We start from the raw sequence: 24,334 nt of genomic DNA on the forward strand, positions 1-24,334 counted from the left end.
GACACAAATGTTCTATTTATGTAATCGATGAAGTGAAACATCTGTTTAAAGCAGTTCATCTAAAAAAAAAAGTGTCACTTCTGAGGAACTGGAAGCCACACCCTCTTTCCTGTAACTGACACTCACAGTGACCATGTCATTTTCATGAATATTGAGACTAGTGCACACTAATACGATGTTGTTTGGAGTAAACATTGTATGCAAACCAAAACTGTCATATTGGGAGATATTGCAAAGAGTCTGATATCAGCCCCATGCATCAGTGTAAATGTTAGATATACAGTAAATGTGAGAGTCAACATACACTCACCTTCATCAACACACACTCACCTTCATCAACACACACTCACCTTCATCAACACACACTCACCATCATCAACACACACTCACCTTTATCAACACACACTCACCTTTATCAACACACACTCACCTTCATCAACACACACTCACCTTCATCAACACACACTCACCTTCATCAACACACACTCACCTTTATCAACACACACTCACCTTCATCAACACACACTCACCTTCATCAACACACACTCACCTTCATCAACACACACTCACCTTCATCAACACACACTCACCTTCATCAACACACACTCACCATCATCAACACACACTCACCTTTATCAACACACACTCACCTTCATCAACACACACTCACCTTCATCAACACACACTCACCTTCATCAACACACACTCACCTTCATCAACACACACTCACCATCATCAACACACACTCACCTTTATCAACACACACTCACCTTCATCAACACACACTCACCTTCATCAACACACACTCACCTTCATCAGTACACACTCACCTTCAACACAACTTCACCTTCACTAACACGCCCTCACCTTCACCAACAAACCCTCACCTTCACTAACACGCCCTCACCTTCACTAACACGCCCTCACCTTCACTAACACGCCCTCACCTTCACTAACACGCCCTCACCTTCACTAACACGCCCTCACCTTCACCAACATTGTATGCAAACCAAAAGTGTCATATTGGAAGATGCTGCGAAGTACAAAGACAGTCAGAATCTAATATCAGCCCCATGCATCAGTGTAAATGTTAGATATACATAAAATGCAGGCTTTAAAAACAGCTATAAAGTAATTGCCATCTCTTTCATATCGTTCTGTACTTTCATAAGACAAAATACGCAGCTTGTGGCGCTACAATAAAAGCGGGGAAAAAAGGACAATCTCTGTCTTAAAGACACTGGAGACTCCTTCCATAATTAAACTCCTTATACTGAAAGCATCACTATTATCAACAATGCTATCTTTCTCTTTGCTTAATAATACATTTTATAAATGAGGTTATAATAAGCAGCATGTGGATCGTCCACCATCCAAGTCCCTGTGAATGAGTTGTTACTATAGAAACAATAACATCTATCAAAGAGGGTGATTTGTCTTTTGATTAGTCAGAGCTGCTGTTATGGAAAATCAATTCATCAGTGAATCACCTTCGAGAATCCAACAGCGATGTAGTAAAAGTTTATTATTTGCACTGTTTTGGTGTTATTGTTATATATAAATATATATTTATACAGTATATGTGATTATGCATCTCTCTGTCTTGTCCCTGTCTCTCTGTTTTTCCTCGCTCTATCTATCCCTGTCTGTCTTTCATCTCTCTTTCTGTCTGTGTTTGTCTCTTTATATGCACTGTATAAATTATGTACAGTGAATGTCAGAGTTGCGGTCTGTATGGAAACTACCAGAAACACTGATGCCGAAGGTGAAATTCTCCTCAGTGTGTGTGTGTGTGTGTGTGTGTGTTTGTCAGCTCTACAGCAGCGAGAAGATGAGGCTTTTTCTCTCCACGACCCTTGGCCATACCTGACCACCCACACACACTCACACACACAAGCAAGTACACACTCACTCACACACACACACACATAGACACACAGATATACACACACACACACACACACAAGCATATACAGACTCATAAACAAAAGCATATATATACACTCACACACACATACACACAGAGGCATATACACACTTACACACACAAGTATGTATATACACACACATATACACAAACACATACAGTCACACATATAAGTGCGCACACACATTCTCTCTCTCTCTCTCTCTCTCTCTCACACACACAAACACACATATAGTGCAGGACTCAGGGAGGTGTGAAAGAGCAGAGAAATGAAAAAGCGAGAGAAAGAGACAGAAAATGGAACAGTGAACAAGACTAAGAGACAAAAATAGAAAATAAATATGGCCAATAAAATAATCGCAGACGGAAGAGAGACAGACAGAGTTGGAAACACAGAAAAACACACTTTACTCTTTGCTCTTTTCTCTTAGGACTTATGCTTTCATTCTTTTTCTCTCTCTCTCTCTCTCTCTCTCTCTCTCTCTCTTCCTTTGTGTGTGTGTTAAGTTTTAAATTGTAAATAAAATGCAAATTGTTTAAATAGTATAAAAATAAGATTTCGTTAAATTGCTCCAAATATATCACAGACACAAACTATTGTCCTTATTCAAAGTCTGAGATTTTCTCTGTCTTTGTGTGTGTGTGTGTGTGTGTCCTGAGGGTAGAAGCCAAATCCAGAACAGTGATCACCATGCACACTGAACCAGAGAGAGAGAAGCAGAAAGATGACAGACAGACAAGGACAGAGCTCGACAAACAGAGAGAAAGACAGATGAGAGGAAACAGAGAGAGAGAGAGAGAGAGAGAAAGGCAAACAAATACAACAAGAGAGAGTGATAGAGAAGGAGAAGGAGAGAGAGAATGAGACTGTGCTGATGAGTGTGTGGGTGTGTTGAGACAGAGAAAGCAAGATTAATAGAAATGGAGAGCAACAGATAGACAGACAAGGCGAGAGTGAGAGCAAGAGTGAAAGTGCCCATCACTCCATCTATCTTGTTACCTAGCAACCAAAGCAGCCAGGTGCGTTATGAGTTAAATACAGTGACACAACTACACCTTCATTAGCACATACACACCTTCATCAACACACCCTCACCTTCATCAACACACCCTCACCTTCATCAACACACCCTCACCTTCACTAATACACCCTCACCTTCATCAACACACCCTCACCTTCACTAACACAACCTCACCTTCACCAACACACCCTCACCTTCAACACACCCTCCCCTTCACTAGCACACACTCCCCTTCATCAACACCCGCTTACCCTCACATTCATCAACACACCCTAACCTTCATCAACACACCCTCACCTTCACTAACACACACTCCCCTTCACTAGCACACACTCCCCTTCAACACCCGCTTACCCTCACATTCATCAACACACCCTAACCTTCATCAACACACACTCACCCTCACTAACACACACTCCCCTTCACTAGCACACACTCCCCTTCATCAACACTCGCTTACCCTCACATTCATCAACACACCCTAACCTTCATCAATACACACTCACCTTCACTAACACACACTCACCTTCACTAGCACTCACTCCCCTTCATCAGCACCTGCTTACCCCCACCTTCATCAACACACCCCCACCTTCATCAACACACACTCACCTTCACTAGCACACACTCCCCTTCATCAACACCCACTTACCCTCACATTTATCAACACACCCTAACCTTCATCAACACACATTCACCCTCACTAACAGACACTCACCTTCACTAGCACACACTCCCCTTCATCAACACCCGCTTACCCTCACATTCATCAACACACACTCACCTTCACTAGCACACACTCCCCTTCATCAACACCCGCTTACGCTCACCTTCATCAACACACCCTCACCTTCACTAGCACACACTCCCCTTCATCAACACCCGCTTACCCTCACATTTATCAACACACCCTAACCTTCATCAACACACCCTCACCTTCATCAACACACCCTCACCTTCACTAGCACACACTCCCCTTCATCAACACCCGCTTACCCTCACATTTATCAACACACCCTAACCTTCATCAACATACATTCACCCTCACTAACACACACTCACCTTCACTAGCACACACTCCCCTTCATCAACACCCGCTTACCTTCACCTTCATCAACACACCCTCACCTTCACTAGCACACACTCCCCTTCATCAACACCCGCTTACCCTCACATTTATCAACACACCCTAACCTTCATCAACACACCCTCACCTTCATCAACACACCCTCACCTTCACTAGCACACACTCCCCTTCATCAACACCCGCTTACCCTCACATTTATCAACACACCCTAACCTTCATCAACACACCCTCACCTTCATCAACACACCCTCACCTTCACTAGCACACACTCCCCTTCATCAACACCCGCTTACCCTCACATTTATCAACACACCCTAACCTTCATCAACACACCCTCACCTTCATCAACACACCCTCACCTTCACTAGCACACACTCCCCTTCATCAACACCCGCTTACCCTCACATTTATCAACACACCCTAACCTTCATCAACATACACTCACCCTCACTAACACACCCTCACATTCATCTTCATCAACACACCCTCAACTTTATCAACAAACTCACCTTCACTAACATCCTCACCTTCATCTTTATCATCACACCCTCTCCTTCACTAACACAAACTCACCTTGATCACACCCTCACCTTCACCAACACACACTCACCGTCATCAACACACCCTCAACTTCATCTTTAACACACACTCACCTTCACTAACACACCCTCACCCTCACCTTCATCTTCATCAACAAACACTTAAAACATACTCTTCCATTTAACCAGCATTTAAATCCATACCAGTGATACAGACTTTGGATGTCTCTAACAACTGATTAGAAATGATGTACAGTAGCTCATTAGAAAGAAAAATAAATAAATAAATAAATAAATAAAATAAATCCCACAGGCTACTCACACTGATCATTATAATGACAGCTGCAGCTCGGGGAAAGCCTTACTTTTTGTTTACATATGCCACAGTATCATTAAACAATAATGCCATATACCCAGGAGTGCCACAAATATCCGGGTTTGCAGAAAAAAAATGTTATTTTTAGTCATCAAGATATGAAAGATAATAGTTTTGTTTTTCTTAACAGATACCAATTTCAAATAGGGCTTAAGTGATATTTTAAAAATAGTGTTTGGTCTGTGCCATGAGCGAATACAGGATTTGTTCCACTCTTTAACACTTTAACAGCTTTAACAGCTTATTTTATAGACTTACAAGCTAGCTAAGTAAAATGTGGTTAACTAGCTAGTAACTAGCTAGTTAAATGTTTCAGGGGGTACCAAAACCAAACTCAGTCCTGTTTAACTGACCAACGTGAACCTTCTGCAAATGACCTCTGTGCTTTCGGTGTGTTTACAATATAAATATAATTATATAAAAGAGAAATTTTCTGATCATCTATGAGCTCTCAGCACTTTTATTCACAACACAGCTACTTTACAACCACAACAAACTGCATTAAACATAGTTTGTGTTGGTAAATTTATGTGATGCTATCACTTTGGCTGAACTGAAATGCAGAAGGTTATGGAAAATAAAGCAATTAGGAAAAGGAATTTTGTTGATGAAGCATCAGAATCAAACTCATGACACTGAGACAGTGTATACCAGGATACTAAAGTATTAATATACAGTAACACTGCTTACTTTGTCCTGAGCAGCTATTAAGCTGTTTTTTTATTATATATATATATATATATATATATATATATATATATATATATATATATATATATATTTATTATCTAAGCATGTTTCAAGCCAATAACATGACAGACCACTATGTTTTCACAAGACGTTACGTTTTGCAGAAAATTATGGATTGCTTGTTTTGATTAATTTCTGATTTCAAAAGTCTTCCCATTTGGAAAGCTGCAATTGCTAGCTTTGATTGAACATTACGTCATTTGTAGGAATTCAAAATCTATTCTATATTATAACCATGTGATACTGTGTGACCTGTGTGTAAAGCAGCGTAGGTTACCATGTGGGTGGCTTCAACAAATAGAACGGTATCTATGATGTCAGCAAGGAACAGCTTGTCAGGTGTTTTTTTTAGAATCAGTTTATTTAATCTTCATACAATCTGTTACGGCGCATGTCTTTACATTTTTACATTCATGAGAACCTCATCCAGCGTCAATCTGGTCCACGGTGCACGGAGCTGTGAGAGACGCTGAGAGACGCCCTATTTTATTAAAGTGAACTAACTGAGTGAAGGAAAATCCCCACAGGAGAACGCAGACCGGCTGCGTCCCAATTCTCCTGCCCTCCTAACCTTCTTTTAATCCTCCGGCCTCCTGTCGCGCCCTGCATCAAATGCAGCAGATCAAACAGAGTGCACTAGATCGGCCACAGGTTTTTAAGGTCATCGTTAATTCTGAAGTGCTCACTTACAGCAGTGTTGTACGAATCGATTTAATCCACAAGACCTGCTGTTTTGGAGATGCTCTGACTCAGTCATCCAGTCATCATAATTTACCTGTTGTCAGTCATTCACATTTGTACGCTTGCCCATTTTTTCTGCTTCCAATACATCAACATCGAGAACTGACCATTCACTTACTGCCTCATTTATTCCACCTCTTAAGAGGTGTAATTGTACAAGACATTAATGTTATTTATTATCCATAAAAATACAGATAAAAAGACAGACAGACAGACAGACAGACAGATAGATAGATAGATAGATAGATAGATAGATAGATAGATAGATAGATAGATAGATAGATAGATAGATAGATAGATAGATAGATAGATAGATAGATAGAAGGAGGAAGAGAGAGGGAAAGAGAGATGGGGGGAGAAGAAACCTTTTGTTCTTTCTTTTTTAAAATAAAAATAGAAGCAGTTTTCCTCAGACAAAACACACACACACACAGCATTCTATATAATATGCTCCTTGAATGGGTCTATTAAATTAAATTAATTAATTAGTTAATTAAATTCAATTTATTTGTATAGCACTTTTAACAATGGACATTGTCTTATTCTTCTATAGAAGAATATAATAAAAATGATAAAGTTAAAAATTAAATTAATATTTATCCCTAATGAGCAAGCCTGAGTCGACTGTGGCAAGGAAAAACTCCCTGAGATGATATGAGGAAGAAACCTTGAGAGGAACCAGGCTCAGAAGGGATCCTCATTTGGGTGACACTGGACTAATGGACACTGAATAATGTAAATGCAAATAACCAGTTTATGGTCACATGGAATTGTCAACCAAAAGCTAGGTCAGTGTAGTTTCTGAGTTCATTATAGACTTAACGCTAATTCCTGCTGAAGTCTTCAAATGTTCACTGATGAGCCATAGTCTCCAAGTATCTCTAAACCTAGACAGTTTAAGCTTCGAATATCTCACAGCATCTTTTTCCAAACTTTTGCTGAGCCTCTTCCTACTGTAGCCTCAGATTTCTGTTCTTTCCTGACAGAAGTGGATGCTGAAGTGGTCTTCTGCTGTTGTAGCCCATCCACCTCAATATGAAATGCTTTTCTGTTCACTCCATTTGCAAAGAGTAGTTATATGAGCTACTGTAGACTTCCTGTCAGCTCAGATCAGCCTAGACACTATATTCTTGTATAGGTTTTTGAGTCAATGCTTAAGATGTTGCACCTCAATCATTTTTAAAACAGCGTAAAGAATGAAGAATGAAGGAGGCAAAGTGTGGACACGCTAAGTGTGGTGCAATAATTTGTGAGTCCTTGGGGGTCCTTGTGTTTAAAAATTGGTCACTTGGGACACATCAATCCCATGAACTACCTACTGATTTCTAATGGCACGTCTTCAAGGTCAACTGTGACCTTGTCAACTTTTGAACTGGTCAACTTTTTAAGCATGTTTGTTCGTTGTTGTTATTTTAAAAAAATACTAGGCCAAGCACATGACGATTCATCACTAGAAACAATCATTTTTAGCATCACTCTATTTTTAGTCAAACTTTAAACTAGGTCTTTTTGACCTGAAAAGTACACAGGCTCTAAGTAGTACATGTGATGATCATGTGAACAAGTGACATGACTCAATGAATTGTTGAACTTTCTCTGTGGGTGTTCGAAGAAGCCACTAAAAATAATTAACCAAGTATCATGTGTGTCTCAGGACAAGAGAAAGTAGTCAGATTATGTTGTGTATAGTTTATAGTGTAGAGTGTAATGTGTGTAGTGTTGTGTTGTCATGTAGGATATACCTTAAAATAGTATAAATCAATCAGATACCATGTTATAAGTGCTCAGGAAACATGTACGAGTTCTTGCACTTGACTCTTGCGTTAAAACATTAGCTAGGTGAATTTCACAGTACGTAAGATACGTTTGTGTTTTGACAATAACTTGACAAATTAATAGCTGTCAATAACCTAATATGTTGTCAAAAACAACATATTACCAAACAGCTGGTATTTTCACTCACCTAGCGTTGTGTGAAGCCATCCTAGTGAGTATTTATAGCAGAATTTGCTATGTAAACTCCTGGAGCTAAGATGTTTTATCAGGAAGATCTACGTTGCTTTGCTGATAGTGGCGTCAATAATCACAAAATGCACCCAGATCGCTTTCATTTCATGTCGTCTGTTTACTAGTGTGACAACGTATACTAGCCTTATGTCACGTAGTATCACATGGCATCGAATACTGGTGCTGGAGCATTTGTTATAAACATGAGCAAATGAGCATGATATCAGATAATAACTGATACTTGTATCTATATTCGATATATATCCTCGTCTGTTGTCTGGATATTAAGAATTTTAGTTATAGAAAACAACCTGAACAATTTTTTTAATGCTTAATGCTTCATTAGTTCCATCTAGACTCTCAGCTCATTTAGGAACAAATGTCTTTTCCAATTCTGCTTCCACCACCTAAAGGGCTACTGGGAAAAAGTCATTTCAAAGTTTTATGCAGAAAGAGAAATAACTACATGGGTTTCAGATATTAATCAGTGTATTTATATATGTCATACATGTCTGGTTTTAACCTGGCTTGATCCTAATGACAGGAGGCATACAGAAAAGAATCTGGTCTATTTCCATGTGGACTATTTCCGATTGTTGGTGAATGAATCGTCCGTTGCACGGTGGATGCAAAGCTTAGCCCAGGATCTATAGGCCCAAGGTGGGAATACATCCTGGCTGGGATGCCAGTCCATCACCAAGCACCATTCCTGCCCTCATCCACAATTAGGGGAAATTCACAGTTGCCAAAGTTGCCAAAGCTGCTGGTATATTTTTGTGGGGCAGAAGGGAACTAGAAAGCACAGAGGAATCCTACATGCAAAAATACAGACAGAGCTCAGGATTAAACCAGGGACCTGTTGTGAAGTGGAAATACTGCCCACCCTGTATTTTAAATTATTACAAGAACTTTTTGAACATTTCAACAAGACAAATGGATTCAATGACCCTCTAGTCACTGTTTTATATTCACTATTCTCTGAAGTAGCTATGATCGAAATGTAATCCAGAAAAACCTGAAAAAAAAAAATGGAATTATAGCATGACACAAGGATGTACAGCCAGATCTAGTGTGAATGGTATGACTGGTGGGTGTTTGACTGATATGAGCCTCAATCCAGAGGCAGAGGATCTGGCAGTATTGCTGTTATTGGAATGATATACGTTATATGTAGTGTAGAGTATTTTAAAGGTGTATATATGGATAAATAATTTCATATTCCACTCTACTGAAGGTTAAATGCTAACACTGAAGGCTCAATAAAATTAGTACGGGGATGCAAATGTGTAACATCATGCTGCTTTTCTTTTTTTTTGTTATTAAAATACATTCTGTGATGCAGTTTATTTTGGAAAAGTAGAATCAGATTTCATCCAAAAGTTTAAGCAATGTATGGGCAAAGACTTTGGCTTTGAGCAGCTACTTTGGCTTTAAGTGGTAATTTGCACGTTTTTTTCACCTCAGAGCTATAGATAGAGATAGCAATAGATATAGATATGGATAGAAAGCTATTTTAACTGCATCTTTACAGTTACTGGCTACTGCTAGTGTGAAATTCTTACTGAAATTGCAATACAGCAGCAACAGCAGGCAACAGCAAGTACCTTAGCGACAAGCTAACACTAACAAGTAGCTTAGCAAGAACCTACTGTAGGCAGACAATGTTAGCGATAACATTGACGATTACCTCCTCAAAACAGATAGTAGTATGATCAGTGTTCGATTCGACCAAGTTCAAACACTGTTGTGAATGAATTAAAATTTAGAGAAGTGGTACTTTCAGCTTGGTTTGACGTCAGTCTGTAAATGGGGAAGGAACTGGAGGTTAAGAAGACCTCAAGTTGATGAGCTGACATTATAAAGCTGGTGTTTCCCATAGTTTTCACCTCAGATATAACATTATCGGTGAGTCTGGTGAGTCTCATTTAAAAGAGACAAAATTTCCGCTACTACTTTAGACATTCAGCACAGTACTCAACACAGTCTCTTATACTGTGTGTGCAGAAATTCAAGAAAAACTCACATAGTACTCTATTTTACATTTTTTTTACCTCCTCACTAAAGCCATTTAATCAGTGGCTTGCTAAAAGGTCTGTATTTGGGATAGCTATGCTTCCTCTACGTCCACCTGAAACATGGGAGTCCACAATGTGCCTTGATGTGGACCCTCTCTAGCATCATAGCATCTTATGATGTCCAAAATTGATTCTTTAATCAGAAATATATGGCCTTTGGTGCAGTCCAAGCAGGCTTATTGGACTTATTGTGATAAAATTGATCAGTTTGCTGTTTGGAATCATTTCAATATTACAGTACCCTTGGGGTTTCCCTGAACTCGAAGGAACCTTTTTTTACATATGTTTTCCCCAGACTCTGGCTCATTTGGATGCACTTGAGGATGCATGTATTAAATTGTCCTGGGGATGAAAGATTTTATAGTTTGGTGTAATCATGTAAGTCTGCCTGGTTTAAAAGGTAGGGTGATATTCTAACTGTGGCAAAGAAAATGTTTACTCATAATGGCACTATATGGCTAATGGGTTTATCTTTTTTTCTATTATTATTTAATTATGTCACTTCTTCTTGCTTCTAATGATTAGGCTGGGAAATGGTAGAGAAATGTAAATTGGGGAATGGGAGGCAGTTAGATTTTAAAAATAATAATAATAACCATAATCATAATGATCAGATAATTGATAAATGAAACACAGTCAGTGTTTCAGAAATGTATAAAGGGAGCCATGCTGGGCCAGTGAAGACTCACTCCCTACCTTGACACTGAAATCCTTGTTTCCCGAAACCCCTGGAATAAAGAGAAACAGTACATACTCAAAACCTTAAACACATCCCAAATAGTTCGCATGATTTTAAAATACAGTAAATCACATTACTTATGCTCTAGAAACTGCACTTTGCTTAGCTGCTACATTGATCTAAGTAAAAAGAAACTTTAGATATGGTACATGTTCAAAATGGTGCATGCTCAGATTTTATAAATAAATAAATAACATAAGAAACTTATGTGAATTTCCCTTTGGGATGAATAAAGTATCTATCTATCTATCTATCTATCTATCTATCTATCTATCTATCTATCTATCTATCTATCTATCTATCTATCTATCTATCTATCTTATGTTCATTTTTTACTCATGATTAACTTCACATACTTTTATTCATACCAAAGAATGCTGCATTTTTTATATTTGCACTTGCACTTAGATGCATACTCAATGTACTATAAGTACTTTTATTCATACTTATTCATACAGTACATAATCAAAATATTATTTGCGCATTTCCTCACGCGCAATAAGTCGCTTTTTTAAAATATGCTGAATGAAAAATCTTGAAATATGCTATCTACGTTTAATGACTAATTAAATAAATGACTTTATGTAGCCACAGTGACCGACAAAATTCCAGTTTTCCCGACATCCCCCACGATCCTGACCAAGATAAAGCACCTACTGGAGATGAATGAATGAAAAATGAATTAGTTTTGTATTTAGTGTTTATTTGTTTGTTTGTTTTTAAATAGTTTTGTGCGTGCCATTTTACGCGTTAGTGTTTTCTCACCAGATGAAGTCGGTACAGTGGCTGCAGAAGGTTGGCTGCTTGAAGAAACGCGGGATGAATTTGTGGTCCTTCACCTCGTGCACGTTCTTCTGGCGGAGCGCGCCCTGCCGCGCAAACCCCCGGAGGCGCGCGCCCTTCTCCTCGCCATCACTGCCACTGCCGCACGGAGCGCCGTCCGCCATGACCACCGCAGAACCGTTAACCGGGGGAAATAGAAAAAAAACTACAGCGAACACACTACCGACTACGATAAACGGATGAGAGAGAGAGAGAGAGACAGAGAGAAGGAGTAAAACAGGTCCGGACCCGGCACTGAGCAACTCGGCTAACGGAGTGTAAAAGCGCACGGGGGTGTCAGCCACAGCTTCCGCTCCGCACGAGCCGCTTTCTCACCCAAACTGACAGTACACTTTTGCGCTGAAACTCCTCCCTCATCACTCAATTTGCCTCACTCTCTCGCTTTTTTTCTTTTTTCTGCCTCACTCTTTGGTCTCCCTCCCCTTTTCCCTTTTCCTTCACTCAGTCTATCTCAATGTGTCTCTATCAATCCATCTCTCTCTCTCTCTCTCTCTCTCTCTGTGATCTCTATTTGTTTATCGCTTTCACGCCACAAACTCCTTATCTCTGTCACTCATCCTTTCTCTTTTTCATGACTCACTTAACCTGTCTTTCTCTCCGTCCATCCTTCCATCATTTATCTAGCTCCGTACCTCCTCCCATCTATCTATCTATCTATCTATCTATCTATCTATCTATCTATCTATCTATCTATCTATCTATCTATCTATCCCCTTTACAAACAAAAAATATTTCTTTTTTTCTGTTTTCTCCTCTTTCTGTATGATTTGTGTACCCTCTACAATTCTTTCTCTTTGTCTTTCTTATTTTGTCTCTCACTCTTTTCCCTCCCTAACTGTGGCTCTATTTTTCTTTGTGTTACACTTGTTTGATTGTGTAATATCTCAGACGTCTGATACATAATACATTCATTTAAATCTCTCTTTCAAACACACGCGCACAGAGAGAGAGAGAGAGAGAGAGCGCTAATGCATTGTCTCTAATGTTATATAAAGAAAGAATATGAAAAGATATGAAAACCTTGAATCTCTCTCTCTCTCTCTCACACACACACACACACACACACACACACATTCACACACACACACAAAATATATATACAGGGATGAGTAAGTGCTGACTATGAGTCACTCCTCCAGCTCCTCCACTTTTTCCTTCAGGTCAAAACTAACCACCATGGCACATTTGATGGATTGATCATTTTTGACTACACACACTGCCACCTGCAGGCCACACCGAATACTGTGATCACTCCAGATAACCTCCAGGGATAGTGTGAAACACCTGGATAGCTCATTATTCATGCGCAACGCAGTGACAGATGATGTACTGTGTTAGAGTAAATGCTATCATCATGTAGAGATCTCTGCCTGAAACCTCACCAAGATGGCACCTGTTCCAAAAGATATGGAACCCTGGCTATTATCCGAGGTTCATAAAACCGGTTACGTTTATAACCGGTGTTATATTTCACCTCTATTAACTGCCATATGAAACAACTGGATGATGTTTGAGGAACAAGACTCACCTTAGGACAACAATTAAATGTTCCGAGAGATGATCTGACCACCCAGGTTGACTTCCTGAAGTGGCACACCTCTAAATAATGTGCATGAGCAGATGTTTTTCATAGAGTGGCATGTCACAGAAGGGGTTGGATGTTCATCGAGTCTATCGGCTATATGTTGTCTACAAAGGACCGTTGTGCGTGCAGCATTTTCATTCCAATCACTGGATTCTACCAGTTGATCTTGGCTTTCAGTAGACTAAGGTGTGGCTTCTGCTTGGTTGGAATGAAAACCAGTTCCCACACTGGCCCCTTCTGGATAACACTGGACACCCCTGCTTTAGGAGATGTCTAATATCTAGCAGCCCATTATGACTTGGTAAGTCCAGCCAGTAAGGTGACCACCATTTATGGAAATGATTCTACTTAAAGTCTTGAGTCTCTTTGTCTTAACTGCAGAATTCTGTGCAATAATGGATGACTCAAGGGTAGAAAAGTAAAAGTGTATTTAAATTTATGCCATTTTTCAGAAACCCTTATCCAGAGTGACTTACATTTATCTCATTTATAAAACTGAGCAGTTGAGGGTCCAGCAGTGGCAGCTTGGTGGCCCAAGGATTTGAGCTCGCAACCTTCCAATCAGTAGTCCAGTACCTTAACGTCTGAGCTGTCACTGCCCATATAAGGTACAGTGTGCCATCTTGGCTTTTCAAAGAACTTGAGTGGCCTGCACAAGCCCATGACCACACTGAAAACCTTCAAGATAAACTGGAAGTAGGTGTCCACATATTGACCAGTATCTGTCTAGCTATCTATCTACCATCCTCCCTTTCATAAACAGCCACATAGCTTGACCACAACCATGAAAATATTATTATATGGATATAGGATATACTAAATATAGTGTACATGAATGTTCACTCTGAGGAGCCAGGGTTTAATATTAAACTATGAGTAAATATACAAATAAAGCCTACGCTGTGATCTGAAATGGCATAAGAATTGACAGTGACATAGGGCACTTTGTGTATGTACTGCATCAACTTTTTTATATGAAACTTGATCCAGAAAAAATTTGCATGGCAAATAATTGAAGCATCATAGACGAGGCATCATTCACTGTTTCCTTAATGTCACCAAGTGGGATTTTGCACTTTATGAGGACCACATATTCATATTTTTCCTTATTTTTGGGTAATGACACTGACCTCAAATCTTCATATATCAGTGTCAGAATCCAAACCTTTATTTAGTTATACTGCTGTATTTAAGTTACAGTGTGCTCTTGGTGTGCCGTGCTGAGCGTGGTATTGGTGGTCAGCAGACTTGGTTTCCTCTGGCTTACACTTGAACATGTGTGTATGGAGGAAGCAGCAGTCAGGTCATGCCTCACACTGCACAATTACAGAGCAGCAGCCTCACTATCTGTATGTCTGTGTCTGAGAGAGCCGGCACTGTAACATATGCAAAAACCCTTCATGACACAGTCAAGCGCTAGACCTACACATGTATGTGTTTCGGCAGAGTTCGTGTTTTATAAGGCTGTGAAGGTGAGATATACACAGCCACAGACAAAGAAAGAGATAAAGTCCAAAAATAAAGTGAAAAAAGGCGATGAAAAATGGGAAGAACGAAAGACAGAGAAGAAATATACAGTGTCAAAGTTTGCCTGCTTCATGGATTCTGGATAAGTGGATTGTTTTGTAATCAGACAATATCAGAAACTGAGCACACTTAACTTCCAAACCAGATCAGAAATGAACCCTTCTTGATGCACTGCCCCCTGCTGGACAACACCAGGACGCAGCTTCTGCACACTTTGTCCATTGACACACCCCCAGTGCTAATATTCCAGTAATATTTCAATGTCATCTTGTGATTGTTGTGTCTGAGTAATTATGTCCTCACAGAGTTTTTAGACTGATGGTAGTATTCTTAGTCTGTGACCTAGTGAACCAGTGAAACATTGATGTTCACACACAAAGCACTTCTATAACTCACTCTGGATAAGGCCATCTGCCAAAAAGCCTAAATGTAAATAGTGGAGGTTTAGTTATTGGTATTCTGCAAGAAAATTTGTGATCCTTTCCTTTCAAGGAGCAGTTACCTCAGTTTGTAGATAGACTGTGATTGTGAATATCACCTTATTTGCTCACTCATTGAAACTGGGCAGGATAAGTTCAGGCAACATTTTTTTCCATTTTTTATTTGTCAAATTTTGGGTGTATCTGTGGCCACTGTATGCCCAGATTCCTGTTCTTGGCTGATAGGAGTGGAGCCCAGTGTGGTTTTGTAGGCCATATCCCAGCTAGGTTGCATGTGATGTGTTGGGAGATGCTTTTCTGTTCAGAAAAGAGGTGTAAATAGTGGTCATTTGAGATACCATAGCCTTTCTCCTTTGACCTATTGGATTACATAACCACTGCACCACTAGTATAGCCAGGAATCACAGTGTGGGTGGGCCCAGAGAAAATTGGGTGGGCCTAGCCTAAAATGCATTTTTGATCAAAATAATCCAACACAGCTACACCTGCTTGAATGAAAACCACCATTTAATCAGAGCATAAGCCTGTATGTCATAGTAAGCCGTGTTAAGAACATAACGATAAGAACAGCATGAGCACGGCGGCCACACCACACACACACACGCGCACGCATCTGACCGACGCGCCGCAACACCATTATCAAAGCAGGGCAGTATCGGACACTATGTAAACTCATCTCATTATATGACTCAACGGCCATATAAACCACATGAAATGAACAACAATGACTATACAACTACATAGTAGGAAAAGATAGATTGGCTTACTTTTACACTGGTGTGTAGGGGAGGTACACGCTGGAGAATAAAGTGCTGCTGGTGATGGAGTAAAAGCTGAATGAACACTAGCAGATCTCTTCACTGCTCGAGATCGATGGCTCCTGAACATCGGAATTATCTTCCTCCTCCGGCTGCACACAACACCTTTTTGACACAAACTTTCATTTTAGTTTAACATGCACTTAAACTTTGGTCACCCTCTGTGAAATGTGCTCGGTGTGGGGGGCAGAAAGTACAAAAATTGACTCAACTGACTGGGTGGGCTGACTGACAGGTGGGTGGGCCATAGCTACGCGACTGCACTGCACCAACAGTGTGTATATTAACTTAAGCTCTTAACCAGTATCTGCATTTTTTGGTATGGTACAGCTGAAATATGAATGAGCAGGTGGAAGGTGAGTGTATCTTGGCAAAGTAGTGGTATGCTACCATGAAAATGACAGCAGACCAATAGTGTCTACTCATAAACTGTTTACATTACTTGGGTTTCTGTCAGAAATTTCCTACTGGTGATTTTAGCTCAGACAGTGTCCAAGTGTTTAATGCACCTTTGTGATGCCTTCACGCTTTGAGAAACCTTGTAGTTGGTGCCACTGACCTGTGCTAGTTTCATTCAGATATGGCCAGGTTATGAAACAGACCATCACATTTGATATTCTTAGAAAAGTTCAGCCCTCATCAACAGGTATACACTACTGAATAAAGATAGAAATTGTAGTCAGCATTTTCTGTGTACCTGAGTTTATGGAGCTGCATTACGGACTACAGGAAACAGAAGTTTCAGATGAGACTGCAGGAGAGCCAGAGACACAGATGCCAGAGACACAGATGTTAAGACATATAAATCACTTTATTGGGTAATACATCATAATACAAAACGGCTGCATGTAACGAGAATGTGTATGCTAACAACCTAATGAGATGGCTGACCATCTCACCTGCGCTTTACGGCAATATCCTGCCAAGATATGTAATCAGCTGAGTGAAAGAATATCAGGAAAATAAAAGATGGAAGAAATTAGGCTACCTAAAACACAGTCTACAGCTAATTAAGGTTTCAAATTGAGAGAAAAATTCTGAAGGGACATGAGCACGGAAGGAGCAAAATGAATTTTTTTCTAGACTTTATAACACCTGGCACTGGTAAAAATGGGAAATTTCTTTAATGAAGTGAAGATCTAATAATAACCCAAAGACTCTGATAGCTTGGGTCACACGTTCCTTTTGAATTATATATTACCTTTTTAACTCGCAATGCTAAAAGGTCATACATAATTTAATTTTTTGTAGGCCCAATGCAGAAATGTGTGAGGTACCGTCTGTTTTATTAAAGCAAATTTTAAAGAGGCATGTTTAATTAGTGAGTGTTACAATTGGCTGGGGGGTAAAATTAAAACAATAATAAAAAAAAAAAGAAAAATATGGCGGTGTCCTCTTTGATTTCGGTGCATGTCAAGGTTCAGAGGATGTACACGCTCAGGAGAGTGGGGTATGCTCAGTTACTGGGGGGCAGCAGGGGCTCTCTCCTCTGGTGCAGTGTCAGAGGGTGCAGACTCTGTGCTGTTTTCTCTCTCTAGGGGAGGATTACTGTCGCTTGCCCCCTCATCTAGCCCACTCTCTGCTTGCTCTGGTTTCTCCACTGTGCGCTCCTCACACTCCTGCTGGCCCTCAGACACATCAGCACGAGGTTCATCTGCAGGACACAAACACGTTACAGATGCATCATTATGAATGCAAAAGGCTGCGTTAGGTGTAGATGGGACAATGGGGCAGTTCTTGTATTTGGTATATGTATTCTGTTCTCACCTGTCTCCATTGGACTGGGTTTGTCCTGCTCCTTGCTGTCAGTGCTTGTGTTCAGCTCGCTGCTGTTTGGTCCACTCGCTCCCGGCTGCTCTTCCTCTGTAGCTCTTTCAGTCTTCTCTGCCTCCATCTCTCGCTCTTTCTCTCGCTCTCTTTCCTTCTCTCGTTCCCTTTCCCTCTCCTCCACCCTCCGTCTCGCAGCTTCTTCGGCTGCTGCCATCTCTGCTGCCAACTTCTCCATGTCCACCTCCACCTTCAGACTGCACAGCTACACACACACACAGTGTTCAACTCAGAGGCTAATCTAAGCTCCTCCACACTGATAGAAGAGCCGGTTATTGCTTGTTGTGAAGTCCAGGAACAGTGCGCTGCCCTCTATAATCAACAGTGTCAGGGTGTATAAAACACCTTCCCACACTGCTATGATTCAGGAAAAAGTGTCTTACCCGTTTGAGCTCGTTGTTAAAGGAATCGGTGGACTCGAGGAACCGCCTCTTCTTCTCCTGATGTCTGTCCTCTATCTGCAGCAGCTCCGCCTCCAGTTTCCTCTGAATAAACACACATGACAACACTGAAGGAATTCCCTCATGTCTTACTGGAGACTATTTGCGAGCAAGATCTACTGTCCAATCCAAGTGCACTGATCTGATCATACCACACGAGGCAGAAGCCCATTGGCGTGTTTGTGTACCTGGTGCACCATGAGGGACTGGACCTGGCGTTTGAGCACTTGCATACGTGCCGTAGTGACCACTGAACGCACGTCAGGCACCACCACCTCACTCAGGATATCGCTGATCAGACGGTGGTTCCTATGAAATCGAGCTGCTGCTGTGTGCTTCAAAGAGAATCCGTCGTCATAATCTGTCCACACACAGACACGGACACATGAACTATGCACAAGATAAAATGAAACAGCAGACTGAATAAGACTGAATATTAGAATGAAAACACCTCAGTATTAAAGTGTATAATGTTTGTACTTATTTTGCATTAACGAGTTGTCATGACCCAAAATGTCTAAATGTCAAACACACTGGCAACACTTTTTTTTGCCAAACAGAAATGTAAAGCAGTGTGCCAGATGTTGTGTGATTCTCACCATCAGGATCTTCAGCTGGCTGGATGCTCATGTAAGGCTCTCCTTTATCCAGGCGGGACTGCCTCTGCCTGCTCTCCTCCTCTAGAGCCGCTTCGGCCCGGTTCTTAGCATTCACGTATGCTAGGTACGCCGGAGAGTTGTGGTACGCTTTCAGGGAGTCGTTATATTCAATCTGCAGGCAAATATGGAGAAATCAGGAATCAGAAACGACCAACAACTGCTGCTATGGAGACCGTATCATCATCCTTGATATCCTACTGACACAATAACTAGCAAGATGTTTAGCTAGCATTCTCACATGACAGTACGCTTATTTAGCACCACGCTTTGGCAAGCTGGCCAGCTTCAGCAAGCATCACAGTTTTTTAAATGCATTTTTCAATTCATGTGAGTACAGCTGCCATGTCACAGTCATTCACTAATGAATATATATGATAGAAAAAAAGCAGTACTTGCTTAAATAAAGCACTGCTGGATTAAATAAAGAGGGGTGACTGACCTTCTCAGCTTCATACTCGTTTAAGTAATCTTGCTTTTCCTCATCAGTGAGGTCCCTCCACATGCCTCCAATGATCTTCCCAATCTCCCACAGCTTCAAATCAGGGTTAGAGGCTTTCACCTGGTCCCAAACCTGCAGAAGAGAACGAGCGGTTAACGCAGAGGTACCACAAAGCACAGGTGTTCCATTCAGAACCCTTAGCTGGGTTAGTTTGCTCATGAGCAGCTATCATTAAAAACCTTGTGCTGTAGAAATCACGGTGGATCAGAGATTCCACGGTGACCATCACTCGGTCTATGAGACTTGAACATCTAGTTTTCATTACAAACAGCAAACAGAGAGAGAATTCATTCTTTCATTTATTTATTTTTAACAGGACTTCAGCGTCACACTTCCGGTTTGAGGTCATCCAGTGAAGCAATGATGGACTGTACCATCTCCCGGTGGGAGGGGTTGGTGAGAAATAAGCAGTAAAAGCAGACACCGTGGGTGTCTTACCTTCCTGCTTACCTTCCGGCTGTACCGCATGTAGGGCATCAGAGGCTTATCGGGGGGTTTGGGCGGCTTAGGAACCGTAATCCCCGAGGAATTCTGCCAGGAGAAAAAAGTAAAAGAAAACACATATTACACAGTTAGAAATTAGCTATGAGATGCAACGGCATGAATGTGGAGGGGACCACAGCAATGGAGCACTATGAGTAAGGAGAGCGAGTGAACGGCTGGAAATGGAGACGGCGCTCTGAGAGGCAGCACAACCAAAATGGTGGTCGTTTTTAAACTGGCTATGTTCTGTAACACACCCATGCAGGGAGAACAAAACAGCTACTGGGTTGCAGGTGACCTACGGGGTCTTTAGGTGGAGAGCGGGCGGCTAGACATGTGACGATTAGTGACGGAGCAATAACTCACAATAGCAATTTTCAACCCGTATAATGCTGTTAGCATCAAGTACGTTTGCTTAGACAGATCTCATATAAGGACAATACTTTAATTGGTTTCCCCTTACCTTAAAGGACTGTTTTGTTTAACAGCCCTCGATCAAAATGTGATCATTTTAATATCGGCACATGCCTATGAGCAACCGTTTGAAATGTTTTAAACTTAGCCATCAGCACTCGCAACAAAATAAATGATGTGATAAAATGACCAACATGATAGAGGGTGAAGCACTTTTGAAAACCAATCTCTCAAAGGAGAAGCCTGCTGGTAAAGAGAGACCGATTTCCAGAAGCATGAAAAACATGAAAGGATTTATGGAAGCAACTAGAGCTATAAACAAATCTACCCATTTCTTTTTTTTTTCTCTTTTCTTGAAAGCAAATCGACTGGTTTTTAAAAGAAAAACAGATCCTGCCTCAGAGGCAAGATTAGCTGGCTTCAGCTTTAACGTTAGCAGTACCCGGGTTCCTCTGTTTAGCATGGATCCTACCATTACCCTGTTGTTTCCGCCGGGGTTTCCTCCCAGCCTGTAGTTGTTGTAGGCCAGATGGCTGTATGGGTTGTACCCCACAAACCCAGGGGTGGTGGGCATTTGCTGATGGAGACAAATGAGACAAAACACGAATGAGAAATGACAACAAACAAGGGAGGAAGGGACCAAAAGAAAAATGAACAAATTTTGCTTTTTTTTTTTTTTTAATTTATTTTTTTGTGTTCTTGTTCATGGTTTGCTTAAGACATGCAAAAAAATAAAAATAAATAAATAAATAAATAAAACAAAGCAGCAATTTTTGATAGCAGCACAAACTGGCATTTGTTCTACATCCATTTGTAGCAAAGCCACACACACACTATGGGGGTGGAAGAGGCAAATTTGATGAGATGAGTATAAAAAAATGCTGCAAAAAACAAAACAAAACAAAAGCCCTCAAGTTTGTAGTTTGCCTAACATGAAGATTGGATTTAGTTTCCAAAATGAACTCATTAAAGCATAAATTTCCTCGCCACCCCCATTGAGGGTGTCCATCACCGTGCCACAGTCCTGTCCACACACTCCTGAGTGCTTTAAGGTTGGGGTGATGGGGAGAGGGGGCGGGGCATTTGAAAGGATGACTGGCATGTTGAGAAATACTTACTGTAGTGGGGGCCGGAGCAGGGGGCGGGGCGTAAGACGGTCGTTCTGTGTTGGGGGGGAAAAGATGAATTGAAAAACTGCTTTAATAATCGAAAATCACAAACGTACTATGTCCTCTGCTTCAGACGAATAACAGGTTTAATTTCACTCATTCTCAAATGAACGTGTGACAGAGGTAATAATAACCTCACTCAAAGTGAAGCCATGCTTTGCCAATTTAACAAACACCAGTTATTCCCAACAACCAATCACTGACCACCATTGCTTGCCCCACCCACACATTTTCTTCTTGCTTTTTAGATTCTTTCTTGGTTATATTCCCGAGTACATTTGCATCGTCTGTATTCTTGATAGAATCCCTAAATACCAAAACAATTTTAACCAGTTCACGAGCCGGCAACACACACTGATATGCAAATGAATATTCAGATTAGTCCATGACGTCATCCGCAAGATTGTCTACTTTTCCCTGAAAAGACTGACCACTACACAAAAGCCAGAACTAGACTGATGAAACGAGTTCTTACTTGACATTTTGTTGGCAGGATTTTTGACGATATCAGGCTAATTCCATCATTTGGTTCTGGAAAAAAAGGGGGAAAAAAATACATAAGATTTAAATCGATACGGTTCGCTGAATTTGCAAGACTTCAACACAGCTGTAGAAAAAAAAAAATACAAAAATACACACACAAAAATAAACAAAATAAATAAAACATTATAATTATATATATAATTATTCCGGACCGGAAGTCTACTTTTTAAACAAGGGTATTCAGCCACTCGGTACACTTGCGCTGGTGGCATTGTGTATACCAAGTGTACACAATATTTTACATATTTTCGAATTAATCTGAACAAGTAAAAATAAAACAAAAACTTTTAGACATTAGACGTTTAAAGACTTTTAACGTAAGAGAGTATTTATAGAGAGAACAGATCCGGCTTGAGGATTATTTTCACTCACATACGAAGCTAATATAGCAAATAGCACAATTATCCTTAGCTAAACATTCAGGTTGGAACCAAATTACCAGGCCAGCCTAATTTAACAACTTGTTTCAACAACAAAATGTTATTTTTATTGATTAATTTTGTTTATAAAAAAAAAAAAAACCCGAATCCCTTGGATTTGTATTGTGTATTTTCTGCACTCGAAAGACCCCACACAGGGCTGTCCCTTCCGCCTGAATTAAAAATAATAAGCATTCCGTTCTGGCCCTGTTCATGTTAACGGGGAAAAAAACTTTAATTTCCTAATAACTTATAAAAATTCAAACAGCTGCAACTGTTTTATAATCGTTGAAGTATATATAAAGGAATCATTAAAAAGCGATTTCGCTAAACGTGACATAAAACCGTTTAGGAGCTGTAGGCGCAGTGACACGGCTGGGTAGCTAACGCTAGTGCCCACTTTAATGTACTAACTAGAATTTATCTCTCATACGTTATATTTTATAATCTGTAGTGTTTCTAAATGTTGCTCGGTACAAAACATCCATCTTTAATCGATACAATTAAGAGATATAAATTGTAGATAAACTGGTTTCATTGAAACGTTAGCCAGCAGTGGACCTCCAAAAAAAAAAGCTACCTAGTTAGCCTACACCCGTGACAAAAACCGAGCCGATTTAGTAACAGTACTGAACAAAAACTGATAGAATTGCGAGTTGATCTACTAAGAATACTCTTCATAATCAATTTAAAGTTTATTTTACAAAATTTAATCATACCTAGGATTACAATTCCAACTAAAGATTACTCACCCGCACTCCTTTGTTCCCCTCAGAGCTCCGTGTCTTCGGAACGGAACTCACTGCTGCCCCCTACTGTACAACCTAATATCACATATCAGTCTCACTGCTGCCCCTAGTGTACAACCTAATATCACATATCAGTCTCACTGCTGCCCCCTGGTGTACAACCTAATATCACATATCAGTCTCACTGCTGCCCCCTGGTGTACAAACTAATATCATATATATATATATATATATATATATATATATATATATATATATATATATATATATATATATATATATATATATATATAATCAGTCTCACTGCTGCCCCCTAGTGTACAACATAATATCATATGGCAGTCTCACTGCTGCCCTATAGTGTACACTCTAATCTTCTTCTTTCAGCTTTACCCTTCAGGGGTCGCCACAGCGAATCATCTCTCTCCACCTATCTCTATCTTCTGCATCCTCAACACTTGCACCCACTAGCTTCATAACCTCATTTATTACATCCATATACCTCCTCTTTGGCCTTCCTCTTTTCCTCCTGCCTGGCAGCTCCATGTCCAACATTCTCCTACCAATATACTCACTCTCCCTCCTCTGAACATGTCCAAACCATCTTAATCTGGACTTCCTAACTTCATCCCCCAAACATCCAACATGAGCTGTCC

At 40.4% G+C, this 24,334-nt stretch overlaps 2 protein-coding genes across 8 annotated transcripts in view; both read right to left on the reverse strand.

The window, feature by feature from the left end:
• Positions 1 to 12,819, reverse strand: part of prkcbb (protein kinase C, beta b) — a 105,155-nt gene extending 92,336 nt beyond the window's left edge. Inside the window, exons 1-2 of one of the 2 annotated variants that reach the window (XM_058415050.1) lie at positions 12,029 to 12,819; positions 11,221 to 11,252 (exon numbers count right to left, since the gene is read on the reverse strand). In XM_058415050.1, the coding sequence (XP_058271033.1) occupies positions 11,221 to 11,252; positions 12,029 to 12,210 (214 nt within the window). In that variant the 5' untranslated portion in view covers positions 12,211 to 12,819. The remainder of the gene's footprint in view (positions 1 to 11,220; positions 11,253 to 12,028) is intronic. The other variant, XM_058415042.1, reaches the window with a different exon arrangement.
• A 4,449-nt stretch (positions 12,820 to 17,268) lies between these two features.
• smarce1 (SWI/SNF related, matrix associated, actin dependent regulator of chromatin, subfamily e, member 1) lies at positions 17,269 to 23,776 on the reverse strand. 6 transcript variants are annotated; one of them, XM_058416350.1, is made up of 11 exons: positions 23,682 to 23,776; positions 22,443 to 22,498; positions 21,917 to 21,960; positions 21,277 to 21,375; positions 20,352 to 20,432; positions 19,842 to 19,973; positions 19,343 to 19,514; positions 18,932 to 19,104; positions 18,687 to 18,788; positions 18,244 to 18,508; positions 17,269 to 18,130 (listed from the first exon to the last, which is right to left on the reverse strand). In XM_058416350.1, the coding sequence occupies exons 2-11, from the start codon at positions 22,447 to 22,449 to the stop codon at positions 17,937 to 17,939; spliced, it is 1,269 nt and encodes a 422-aa protein (XP_058272333.1). In that variant the 5' UTR covers positions 22,450 to 22,498; positions 23,682 to 23,776; the 3' UTR covers positions 17,269 to 17,936. The 6 variants fall into 6 exon arrangements, with proteins under 6 accessions (XP_058272333.1, XP_058272311.1, XP_058272322.1 ...); XM_058416328.1 differs by having other exon boundaries at positions 20,340 to 20,432; XM_058416339.1 differs by having other exon boundaries at positions 21,271 to 21,375.
• Between the last annotated feature and the right edge of the window lie 558 nt (positions 23,777 to 24,334).

The sequence above is a fragment of the Hemibagrus wyckioides genome, linkage group LG02, assembly GCF_019097595.1.
Source record: "Hemibagrus wyckioides isolate EC202008001 linkage group LG02, SWU_Hwy_1.0, whole genome shotgun sequence".
Taxonomy (NCBI): Eukaryota; Metazoa; Chordata; class Actinopteri; order Siluriformes; family Bagridae; genus Hemibagrus; species Hemibagrus wyckioides.